We start from the raw sequence: 12,703 nt of genomic DNA on the forward strand, positions 1-12,703 counted from the left end.
GAGCAAGCAGGTCTCCTTCCCCGCCGTTTGCAGGGGGGTTCGGGGAACGCGAGAGCAAACTGCTGGGAAGGAGACCTGCTTGCTCGGGGGTTCGGGGAACACTGGAGCAAAACCGGGGAAGGAGACCTGCTTTCCCGCGGTTTGCTCTCGCGTTCCCCGAACCCCCCTTGAAGCCGCCCAACAGCGCTGCAGTGTGGCCACATCTAACACCACTTGCAGCGCTGGTTGCTGTAAGTGTGGCCACTCTGCAGCGCTGGCCCTATACAGCTGTACTAATACAGCTGTAACAACCAGCGCTACAAAATTGTAGATGTAGACATACCCTATATCTTCTCAATGAAAAGCTGCTTAGAGTTGCATTATAATCTCAGTCACGGGTATACATTTTAGGGAAATCATGACATTACTGAGATCAAAATTTGACCCTTTAAAAATGAAAACTTCATTTACCAAAAATTGTTTAGTGGTTCTAAAATTGCAGATGCTGGGATTTTTATATCATCTCTCTGATTTTTCTCCTGTCACTGGTATTATCACATAGGAAAAAGTAGAACTCTTCTTTCCTATGAGCAAACAAACAAAAATTATTCTATTTCCAAACACTTTTTACTTATTGTCATCATGCTTTCTCACTTTTTGTACCATGCCAGCCCTTGGGCCCACTTTTTTGTTTTATGGTCTTTCTTGGAAGGGGACGGGGGGGAAGAATATAGAATTAAATTAATAAAGAATTCAAGGAGGGTATATGGTTAATCAAAATCAACATAGGTTTATTAAAAATAGATCCTGTCAAACTAACTTGAAGTCTCTTTTTTTAATGAGATTACAAGTGTGGTTGAGATAGGTAATAATGTTGATGTAATATACTTCTGTAAGGGGTTTGACATTTTGTTTTTAAAATGACAACAATTTAAAATTAAAGTGGAACACATTAAATGGATTAAAAGCTGGCTAACTGATAGATCTCAAAATGTCATTTAGTGGGCGTGTTTCTAGTGGGGACTGGGTCTTGGCTCTATGCCCTTTAACATTTTTATCAATGATATGAAAGAAAATATAAAATCATCACTGATAAGATTTGCAGATGATATAAAAAGTGGGGATTGGTAAATAATAAAGATGACAGGTCACTTATACATAGTGATCTGGATTGCTTGGTAAATTGGGCACAAGCAAACAAGGTGTGCTTTAATACCACTGAATGTATACATGTAGGAACAAAGAATGTAGGCCATATTTACAGGATAGGGAACTCTATTCTGGAGAACAGTGTCTCTGAAAAGTTTTTTGAGGTTATGGTGGGTAATCAGCTGAACATGAGCTCCCAGTGCAACCCTGTGGCCCAAAGAGCTAATGCAATAATTGGATGCAAAAATAGGGGAATTTCACATAGGAGTAGAGAAGTTATTTTACTGCTGTGTTCAGCATTGGTGTGACTGCTACTGGAATACTATGTCCAGTTCTGGTGCCCACAATTCAAGAAGGATGTTGGTAAATTGGAGAGAGTTCAAAGAAGAGTCACCAGAATGATTAAAGGACTAAAGAACATACCTTATAGTGATAGACTCAAGGAGCTCAGTCTATTTAGCTTAACAAAGAAAAGATTGTTACAGACTATAAGTGCCAACATAGTGAACACATATTTAATAATGGGCTTTTCAGTCCAGCAGAAAAATCTATAAAACAATCCAGTGGCTGAAATCTGAAGCTACACAAACTGAGACTGGAAATAAGGCATTTTTTTAACAATGAGAGTAATTAATCAGTAGAACAATTAACCAAGGATTATAGTGGAGTCTCCATCACTGGCAATTTTTAAATTAACACTGGATTTTTTTTCTAAATGATATGCTTTTGGAATTATTTTGGAGAAATTCTGTGGATGGCTTGTGTTATACAGGAGGTCAGGCTACAGGATAACAGTGGTCCCTCTGGCCTTGGAATCTATGAAACTAGTAAAAACCTACAAATTAACAAATGTGCAAAGGCATCTTGCGAGGAATGCAATATGGCCCCACAACTCATATCACGCCACAGTAGGCACAATTATATTTTCCATCAGTAGGCTGGAAAAACAAACAAACAAACAAATAGAGGATTCAGAAAATTACCCTACAATTTTAAATGAACAAGCAAGGTGGTGCTTAATAACCCAAACCAATATCTCTATCCATTAGTGTGACAGATATGTCAATTTCCTGCAATATCTTTGGGAGATCTTACTGTATTAAGTTTATATATCATTGTGGGCCAGGGTTTTTTTTTTGTTTGTTTTTATGTTTTCTGTGTAATGCTTTTTACCTTAAGAATACCTGTGCTTATTTGTACTGGTCCATGAGGTGATTTATAACCACTGTCAATTACACTGTTCGTAAGCCTTCAGAGAGAAAGCAAAGCACAGATGCTGGCCTCTTTAGGCATTCTGGCTTGCTGAGAATATCACAGTGTAGGCAAGGAACCATATAGTCTGGAAAAGCCACAGTGAAGTGGGAAAGAGAGGCAGGTCTCCACGCAGGAGAGGTGACAGCTGAGGAGCCAATAGCCTATAATGGGTGTTCTGGACGAACAACTAGCATTGCTGTTTATATAGTCCACTAATGGCTTACAAACATCATCAAACAAGTCAGTGCTTCATTGCAGCCTATAAATTAAGTTTCCATTTTATAGATTATAAAGGCAAAAGGGGCTATTGGGTTCATCTAGTCTGACCTCCTGTATAACACAGTTCATAGAACTTCCCTGAATTAATTCCTCAACAAATTCAAGCATATTTTTTAGAAAAACATCCAACCTTGATTTAAAAATTGCTAGTGATGGAGAATCCATCTAGGAAAGTTGATCCAAATGGTTAATTTTTCTCACTGCTCAAAATTTGTGTCTTTATTTCCAGTCTGAACTGGATCTTGTTATACCTTTGTCTGCTACACTGAGGATTCTATTATCAAATTTTTGTTCTTATAAACTTACAAACTGTGATCAATTCACCTGTTAGCCTCCTGTTTGTTATGCTAAATTGTCACCATTTATGTATCTTAACTTTTTTATTATTTATATTACATACATCTAAAGTATGACAAAGTAATTGAAAGTATACTGATACAGTTATATGTGAATAGGAGTTTGTGAATAGGAAAAGAAAAAGGAAAAATAAAAATTCAACTGTGGAGAAGCTGGCCTTTACATTTTTCTTTGCAATCTTCTTGATTGTATTATTGTTTTTATAACAATAATAATGCCCTAGTTTCTCCACTTGAAAAAATGTAATAAATTACAATAATTGAGTTTGAGATATTTTTCCTGCTTTCTCTTTTGCAGATTGATAAAATAATGAGTTCCATAGATGCTGGAATTAACACTGGGCTAGAGGAGATGAATGATGATACTGCGGGTAAGAAAGAAAATCTTTCTTTTCTTTTCTAAATATTACTTAATAAGCTTGGTTTTAGGACACCTAGGAAGATTGGTGATAAAATTCTGCTAAGTAACACAATATTTTGAAATCATCTTATATTTATTTTAATACCAATGGACAGAATTAATTTCATTCATTTTCACAGATGCAGTATGCAAGCTATTCTAGAATCATCACTGTAAAAGGCATATTGGAATCATTAATGTTGTTTTGAAACCTTAGCAGAGAAAAAGTTGTCTTCAATAGGGAAAAGATATTGTCTTCAATAGGGAAAAATTTTAAAACTCATTCAGATGAATCTTTGTTGTTAATGTTGGGATCCCTACTGTAGACAGCCCACCAGCTGGTGACACTGTTTTAAGCACCATGTTATCTAACCCTGCTTGAAGCAAATCTTCGACACTGCCGAAAATGGTGCTGACAGCTTGTGCTGACAGTCAGAGACTGGTGTGTTAGCAACAGTGGGAAATTTTTCAAACTTTTCCTAGTATAGACAAACCTGAGGTATCTCAGTCATAGCTACCATGTTGGGCAGGGATTATGCATTTTATCATTTAGGTAAAATAAATAAACCAGAGTATTCCAATAGCTAGCTTTTTCATAGAGCAATACTGGTGTCTATACTAGAGGAGACTTTGCATCTTATTAATTAGGCAGAAGTAATTGCTAGTTAGTAAAAAGGAAATTTGGGAAAAATCTGGGGAAATAACAGACTTGAATGCAAATATGGTTACAAAGAAGTACATGGCACATGGAGATTTGTTTCTGGAAGAGAATGATCAGCATGGTGGAAAAACCAGGAAGGTGAAATTAAGAGAGACTGAAAAGGCATGTTGTGCTGACTTTCTAGAATTTGTACTGCTCTGAAGCAGAATTATGGGGAGAGGACCTCTAGGCAGTGAATTGTTTCCTAAGCCATGGTAAGGCTTCTCCAGCCAGGATGAGAATGATTGTTATTAGTTTGGACTATAGTAGCACTCAGAGACATCAACCAAAATCAGAGCTTCAATATGAAGAAACGCAAGAAAAGGGGTGGGGTGTGAGGGCTAGGGAAAAGGGAACAACAAAAGAAATGCTAAAAGACACGTAAGGTTACATAGCTTCGTTATATGCAGATAAATCCCCATCACTTCTTGTGACCAGATGTTCATTTTCCCTGTGACTTTTTTTAAAACTGTGTCAGGTAAGCCTCCCAATAATTCTAGCCATCGAGCACATGTGCTTTATGCCCTATCAGGGGCCATTATTTTCCATACTCTTTCCTGACACTCACATGTGACATTTGGTTCTCCAGCCCTTTCAACTAGCAGGAGATTGACTGTGTTTTTCACTCTTCTGTTCCAAAAGAGCCTCCTTCCTGTCAGTTTGCAGCTGGCTGACATCTCAGCTTTTCCTATACCACCTTTTCTTTATCAGTGTAAGTTCAGCTGAGCTCCATTATATAATTCCACCATCAGCGAAGAATCAGAAGTATACAAATGAACAAAGACTATATTTTTCTTATCTAATCATTTTTAATGCAAACAAAGCTCCCTTTAAAGAAGTGCCAGTCTCTTTCAGAGCTTGCTACAAACAGCATCACCATTACAGTTTTCACTTTATAAGAATTCTCTGTAGTAACTCAGAGCTTTCTCCACCTAATGTCCCATCACCGGCTTTTAGCAGTTGCAGATCAGCCACATGTCATAGGCAGTTTCATCATACCATCACCTCCATAAACTTATCATGCTCAGTCTTGAAGCCAGGTAGGTTTTTTTGCTCCCACTGCTCCCCATGGAAGGCTATTCCAGAACTTTACTCCTCTGACATTTAGAAATCTTTGTCTAATTTCAAGCCTAAATTTGTTAATGGCTAGTTAATATCTATTTGTTCTTGTGTCAGCACTGGCGCTTAAATAACTACTCTCCCTCCCTGGTATTATCCCTCTATGTTTATAAAGAAGGATCATTTCTCCCCTCACCCTTCTTTTGGTTAGGCTACACAAGTCAAGTTCTTTGAGTCTCCTCTCATGAGGTAGGTTTTCCATTCCTCGGACCATCCTAGAAGCCTTTCCCTGCACCTGCTCCAGTTTGAATTCACCTTTCCTTACATACTACATTTGAAAAAGACTTCAGCTAGATAAAGTTACACTTTTTAAAACACATACACAGAAAGAACATTGTTTGATTTACCTGTATCTTAGAGGGCTGTGATAATGGCACCTTTTCAAGAAATACCAGTGTACAAGACAGAAACTCCTCTAAAATCAAACAGATGGCTTTTAGTGTCATGCTTCAAAGAATGCATGCAGGGAGAAAGCCATCTGAAAAAGAAGTAAAGGGAAAAAAAACTAGTTTAGCAGGGAGAACTCATCACAGAATCATCTTGTATATCCAAAAAGCATATAAAGAAGCAGCAAGAGCTCAGTGATATTAAACAATTCTTACTACATACTCTAACATTTCCAAGATCTATCTATTTATCTTTCTTTCTTTCACTTATTTTATTATTTATTTATTTATTTATAGTTGATATGATTGCATCTTTTAAAACTATTATATCTGAATGAGATTTAATGTGAATGCTAGCAGTATCTTCTATATTGGCCTGTGTCTTTGCTCTGTTTTGTGTAACCCTGATCGCAACAAGGTCCTGGTCTGTGGCTGGGGCTACTAGGCATTACAGTAATACAAATAATAAATAATTAGAGATGAGTGAAATTTTTCAGACAAATAATTTATTCATCAAACAATGCAGTTTCAGGTTGACTGAAACTTTTTGCAAATTACTGTCAAGTTTGCCAGATGTTTGAGCTGAACTAAAAAAGTCAATTTTTTTCAGTAATGTCAAAATTAAATGTTTTGTTTTGACCCCAAAAACTAATTTAGATTTTCTTGTTTTGACAGGAACAAAGCAAAGAATTCACAACACAGTTAGGGGAAGAGGTGTTGTTGCAGCTGCTTTCCTTGTAAGCTTTACAGCAGTGGATAGAGTGTGGAAATATGACTCTATAGCTTTGTAGTTAGGGCACTCACTTACAATGTTGTAGGAGACCCAAATTCAAGTCATGCACAAAGGTAGAAGAAAGCCATCATGTCTTTCCTCTCCCCCTCCCAGATCCTGCACTGAACACAGCTCAACCGCTCATGAGGCTTAAGCCTATACTTATATAGGAAAATTAATGTAATATTAAGTGACAATTGTTTTATATAATCTCATATTTTAAAATAGTTAATTTTCTAAATTGCATAGATATATCAAATCTCCTGTAGTTTTATTTAAATGTCTTTGTAAGAGAGTTATAGAGATGCAGACTGAAAATGGTGAATTACTATTTAGAGTTCACTGTAGAAGTCAGAAAGATTTCTGCGAATGTTACATTCATTTGTTTGAAAGTGGTTACGTTATTTCATATTATTTTCAGAAAACATCAGTTTTCTTATATAGTAATGTAATTTAACAATCAATAAACATTCAAATAATATACACTCTGAAATGTAATATGAAATGATGCACTTCATTTTTATTTGTCTTCATTTATTAGTATGCTGTGGTATTTTCAATATATGTTAGTAGAGACAGCAGTTAAAGGAAATTTACACACACATACACTTGGTTTAACAAGTATGAAAAGGTTTTTGATATTGCATAGTATCTCAGTATCATTGAATGATATTTTTTGTGTATGAAATATATGACTTGCATTAATAATAGAATGGCTAAATATAAATCTGCACTGTGATGATCGTTATGAAAACGTGAGTTAACTGCAGCCAATCTAGAGGTGAAGTTTAATCAACTAAACAGCTGGGTTTTTTTTATTTTTGGCAGACAAGATACTTAAATTTGATTAGTAATATGCATCCTGCAAGTCTTTAGAAAAGCAAATAAGCTGAAATATCAACCATCTGCACTTCCTTGTAAAATAATAATAATTAATAATAAGGTTCAAATTCACATTTTCGTTTGCCGGATTATAAGCACATTTTTCTAAGTATTTTTTTCTTTCAAGGAGTGCAAAGTAGTGTTTCCAGATTAATGAGATACTCATGGTGCGCTGCAACAATGCAGAGATATGGGGCTCAGATTTGTTTATTTCTGAAAGTTACTTGAAAGGGAATAACTAAAAGACTTAGCCACTTTGGGGAGAAATGACTCTTGAACACAAGGAATAGGAAGTACATCGTACTAGAAATTTGAATGCTTCAGGGATCTAGTATTTAAATGGGTGATGAGTTAGGCTAATCCTGGATGGTTCCACATCAAAGCGACTTTGAAGAACATAAGAAAAGCCATAGTGGGTCAGATCATTGGTCCATATAACCTAGTATCCTGTCTTCCAACAGTGTCTGGTGCCAGATGCTTCAGAGGGAAGGAACAGAACAGGGCAATTTATAAAGTAATCATCCCCTGCCATCCAATCCCAGTTTCTGGCAATCTGAGATTTGGGGACATGCAGAGCACGTGGTTATGTCCCTGACCATCTTGGCTAATAACCATTGATGGACCTATCCTCCATGAACTTATCTATTTTTTTAAACTCAGTTATGGTTTTGGCCTTCAGAACATCCCCTGGCACTGAGTTCCACAGGTTGACTATGTTGTGTGAAGATGTACTTCCTTCTGTTTGTTTTAAACCTGTTGCCTATTAATTTCATTTGGGTGACTCCTGGTTCTTGTGTTAGGTGAAAGGGGTAAATAACATTTCCCTATTCACTTTCTTCACACCATTCATAATTTTATAGATCTCTATCATATCCCCCATTAGTTGTCTCTTTTCTAAGGTGACCAATCCCAGCATTTTTAATCTTTCCTCATATGGAAGCTTTCCATACCAGTAATCATTTTTGTTGCCTTTCTCTGTTTGTTTCCCACTTCTATTATATCTTTTTTTGAGATGGAGCAACCAGAACTACATGCAGTATTCAAGGTCTGGGTGTACCATGGATTTATCTAGTGGCATTATGATATTTTCCATCTTAATATTTATCCCTTTCCTAATGCTTCATAACATTCTGTTTGCTTTTTTTTGACTATAACTGCACATTGAGCAGATGTTTTTAGAGAACTATCCACGATGACTCCAAAATCTCTTTCTTCATGTTATATGGATAGTTGAGATTATGTTTTCTAATATGCATTACTTTTCATTTATCAACATTGTATTTTATCTGTCTTTGTGTTGCCCAGTCACCCAGTTTTGTGATATCCCATTGTAACTCTTTGTGGTCTGCTTTGGACTTATCTATCTTGCATAATATTGTATAAACTACCAACTTTGCCATCTCATTGTTCACCCCTTTTTCAGATCTTTTATGAATATGTTGAACAGCACCATTCCCAGTACGGATCCTTGGGGGTCCCTACTATTTACCACTCTCCACTCTGAAAACTGACCATTTATTCCTACCCTTTGTTTCCTATCTTTTAACCAGTTATTGATCCATGAGAAGACCTTCTCTCTTATCCCATGACTGCTTACTTCACTTAAGAGGCTTTGGTGAGGGACCTGATCAAAGTTTTTCTGAAAGTTGAAATATGCTATGTCCACTGGATCACCCATGTCCACATGCTTGTTGATCCCCTCAAAGAATTCTAATAGATTGGTGAGGCATGATTTTCCTTTACAAATGCCATGTTGCCTCCCCCAACATGTAATTTTTATTTATGTATCTGATAATTCTGTTCTTTACTATAGTTTCAACCAACTTGACTGGTTCTCAAGTTAGACTTATCAGCCTGTAATTAGAAGGACTGCCTTTTTTACAAATCAGCATCACATTACCTGTCCGATAGTCATCTGATACAGAGGCTGATTTAAGCAATAGGTTACATACTATAGTTAGCAGTTCTGAAATTTCATATTTCAGTTCTTTCAGAACTCTTGGGTGAATACCATCTGGTCCTGCTGAATTATTACGGTTTTATTTATTGGTTTGTTCCAAAACCTCCTCTATACCTCAATCTGGGACAGTTCCTTGGATTTGTCACTTAAAAAGAATGGCTCAGGCGTGAGATTCTTCCTCACATCCTCTGTAATGAAGACCAATGCAAAGAATTCATCTAGCTTCTCTGCCACAGCCTTGTGTTCCCTGAGTGTTCCCTTTACACCTCAGTTGTCCAGTGGCCCCACTGAGTGTTTGGCAGGCTTCTTGCTTCTAATATACTCCAAAAAATTGTCTGTTAATTTTGTGTCTTTTGTTAGTTGCTCTTCAAATTCTTTTTTCACTTCCAAAATCACAATCATCTTGGGGTCCACTTGGACATTTGAGGGACCTACGTGTGTAGAATAGATCCCAGAGGTTGTGGTTCATTTTCAGTTTAATAATTATAAGTGTTATTGTGTTTGCTCCTGCCTAGATGTACTGAAAGAAGGTGTGAAATGGTGCAGGAAGCCTCTCTCTCACATTCCATGTATCCATACAAGAGGCATCTTCCCCTTGAGCATTAAACTGCTTGGCTGGCTAATATGCTAGGTGGTGCTCCTTACTGCAGAAAGGCATATCCATAGCCACATTTCCCCACTACCTTTTGCACCTGCCGGAGTTAGGCTGTGGGTGTTTAGAATAGCACACACTATTCTTTTTTAAAATCTGGGTTGCTCCTAGTCAAATGGTGTGTTGCAGGTGAGGAAAGATTGCAACAAGCCACCTTTTCACTCTGCAGGGACCAAACACATTTTTGAGCACAAGGAGTGGGAGAGTAAAGTGAAGATAGCAGCACTAGGTTCTCCCATTGGGAAGGAATGGAGTATGAGGCTGGGACATGGCCAAAGAAGGTGAATGAGAGCAAGAAGAGCTCATGCTACATTCTATAAGACTATAGCCTGTAGATGAGCTTTTGAGACCCATGCTTCCCAGAAGCTGGGAGTCCAGCTTCCTCTTCTTCCCCCATCTGTTGTGCACATGCTAAATGACGGGATACCAATACTCAAACATGGAATCTTCCCCTCCTTCAGGGTGCTTCTGCTTGTAAATTCTGCTAGAATTTGGCTTAAAAGATATCAAACTTTCTTTGTACGAAGGAAGGCTTGTTGGGCAGGCCCTTTTCTCTGTTTGCTGCCATATGGTTGCAGCTTTGGCAAAGCAGTCTTCCTCCAAAGCTGTTAATATCCTTCCTCCTCAAGGGCTGAAAACAGATAAATTATAAGTACTTAATTAAGGCAGTATTTTAATTAGATATGTGTAGGCATGTTGGCATAAGTCTGTTTTCACAGTGGTTAGTTATATATCTGCAATGCTATACTTTAATTGTAGTTTAGTTTGTTTAGTTTATAGCAATTGCTTCCTCTCTTTAATTGACAGCATTGTTAAACTTAGCACCTTGATATAATGCATCCAGTTCACATACTTTAATGAGAGGCTCTCTGCTCATCTTTATTCCTTTGTTTAGATTTGTCATAACTGTCTGCTTCTCCCATTAGAGGGACAAGGTGGATGAGGTAATATCTTTTATAGAATCATAGAAGATTAGGGTTGGAAGAGACCTCAGGAGGTCATCTAGTCCAGCCCCCTGCTAACAACAGGACCAACACCAACTAAATCATCCCAGCCAGGGCTTTGTCAAGCCAGGCCTTAAAAACCTCTAAGGATGGAGATTTCACCACTTCCTCACCACCCTCTTAGTGAAATAGTATTTCATAATATCCAACCTAGACCTCCCCCACTGCAACTTGAGACCATTGCTCCTTGTTCTATCATCTGCCACCATTGAGAACAGCCTAGCTCCATCCTCTTTGGAACCCCCATTCAGGTAGTTGAAGGCTGCTATCAGATCCCACCTCACTCTTCTTATCTGCAGATTAAATACGCCTATTTCTTCTTGGAGTGCTTTTGACACAGTCCCACATGACATTCTCATAAGCAAACTAGGGAAATATTGTCTAGAGGATGAAATTGCTATAAAGTGGATGCAAAACTGGTTGAAATATCATGCTCGAAGAGTAGTTATCAGTGGTCCATTGTCAAATTGGGGGGACATATCTAGTGGAGTTTTTCAGGGGTCTGTACTGGGTCCAATACTATTCAATATTTTAATTAATGCCTTGGATAATGCAGTGAAGAGTGTGTTTATAAACATTTGCAGATGGGAGGGGCTGCGAGCACTATGGATTAGAATTCAAAACCATCTTGACAAATTGGAGAATTGGTCTGAAATCAGCAAGATGAAATTCAATAAAGACAAATGCAAAGTATCCAATGTAGTGTTAGCCGTATTGGTCCCATGATATTAAAGAGACAAGGGAGGAGAGGGAACCTGATAAAAGTCTTCAAATATGTTAAAGGGTGTTATAAAGAGAATGGTGACCAATTGTTCTCCATGTCCACTGCAGGTCCAAGATGTTATCCATCTCCAACATGTAATCAGCTTAATCTGCAGCAAGGAGATTTAGGTTAGATATTAGGAAAAACTTTCTAACCATAAGGATAGTTAAGCACTGTAATAGACTTCCAAGCAAGGTTGTGGAATCACCATCACTGAAAGTCTTTTAGAACAAATTGGAGAAACACCTGTCAGGGATGTCTATGTTTACTTGGTCCTGCCTCAGCACAAGGGTCGACTAGGAGGCCTCTAGAGATCTCTTCCAATCCTTCACTTCCATGATTCTATAAGTGCTCAGCAATTTTGAAAATCAGTCCACTTACATGCCTAAATATGAGTTTAAGAGCCAAACTTCACAACCAGTTTTTAAAATTTTGACCATCATATTCTGTGTGTTCGAGTAATCTACTGTCCCACGTAGGGAAAGAGATTTAGGATGAAATCCTTGCCCCATTGACTTCAGTTGATCCAAGATTTCACCCCTAGGGTTTGAAGTAGACTCTCTTGTAATGAAAGCGTGGTGTCATCTGAAGTCTTCATTTATAATTTTCTTCTTTCTTTTCACTGTTAAGGAGTCAGAAAGTGGAAAACTAAGGAATTACTTACTAGTGAAGGACGAGTCATTTGACATTAGCATTATGTACCAGTGTGCATTTGAGTTCTTGACTCTGTAAGACCTAAAGTCAAAGAGAGAGTTTCACTCTTCTGCTGTGTTGTTCTGCAGGAAAACTGTGATATATTCTGCATAACATTCATTTTTTAATGCCTGGGTCAATAATCTAAGTGGAATTTCAATATTTTTATTCAATTTCCATCCTATCCTATCCTATATCAGTGGATGTTGCATAGAAATTTGCTGTAAAGGGAAAATTACCTGTAATTCTGCTTCTCTAAATATATGTTGCAGGTTTCTCACTCCTGGGCCTTAACTGTAAGCTTTTAGAACATGTACAGTACAAAATGAGATTCCCCCCCACCTCACCCCAACGC

The 12,703-nt window shown here is 37.6% G+C and overlaps 1 protein-coding gene across 8 annotated transcripts in view; it reads left to right on the plus strand.

Annotated features, from left to right (window-relative positions):
- The window catches only part of ANKS1B (ankyrin repeat and sterile alpha motif domain containing 1B), a 756,551-nt gene that overhangs the window by 414,829 nt on the left and 329,019 nt on the right, over window positions 1-12,703 (plus strand). For all 8 annotated transcript variants that reach the window (XM_030548477.1, XM_030548479.1, XM_030548473.1 and 5 more), the window contains one exon: window positions 3,316-3,388. In XM_030548477.1, coding sequence (XP_030404337.1) covers window positions 3,316-3,388 — 73 coding nt within the window. The remainder of the gene's footprint in view (window positions 1-3,315; window positions 3,389-12,703) is intronic.

This window comes from Gopherus evgoodei, chromosome 1 (assembly GCF_007399415.2).
Source record: "Gopherus evgoodei ecotype Sinaloan lineage chromosome 1, rGopEvg1_v1.p, whole genome shotgun sequence".
Classification (NCBI taxonomy): Eukaryota; Metazoa; Chordata; order Testudines; family Testudinidae; genus Gopherus; species Gopherus evgoodei.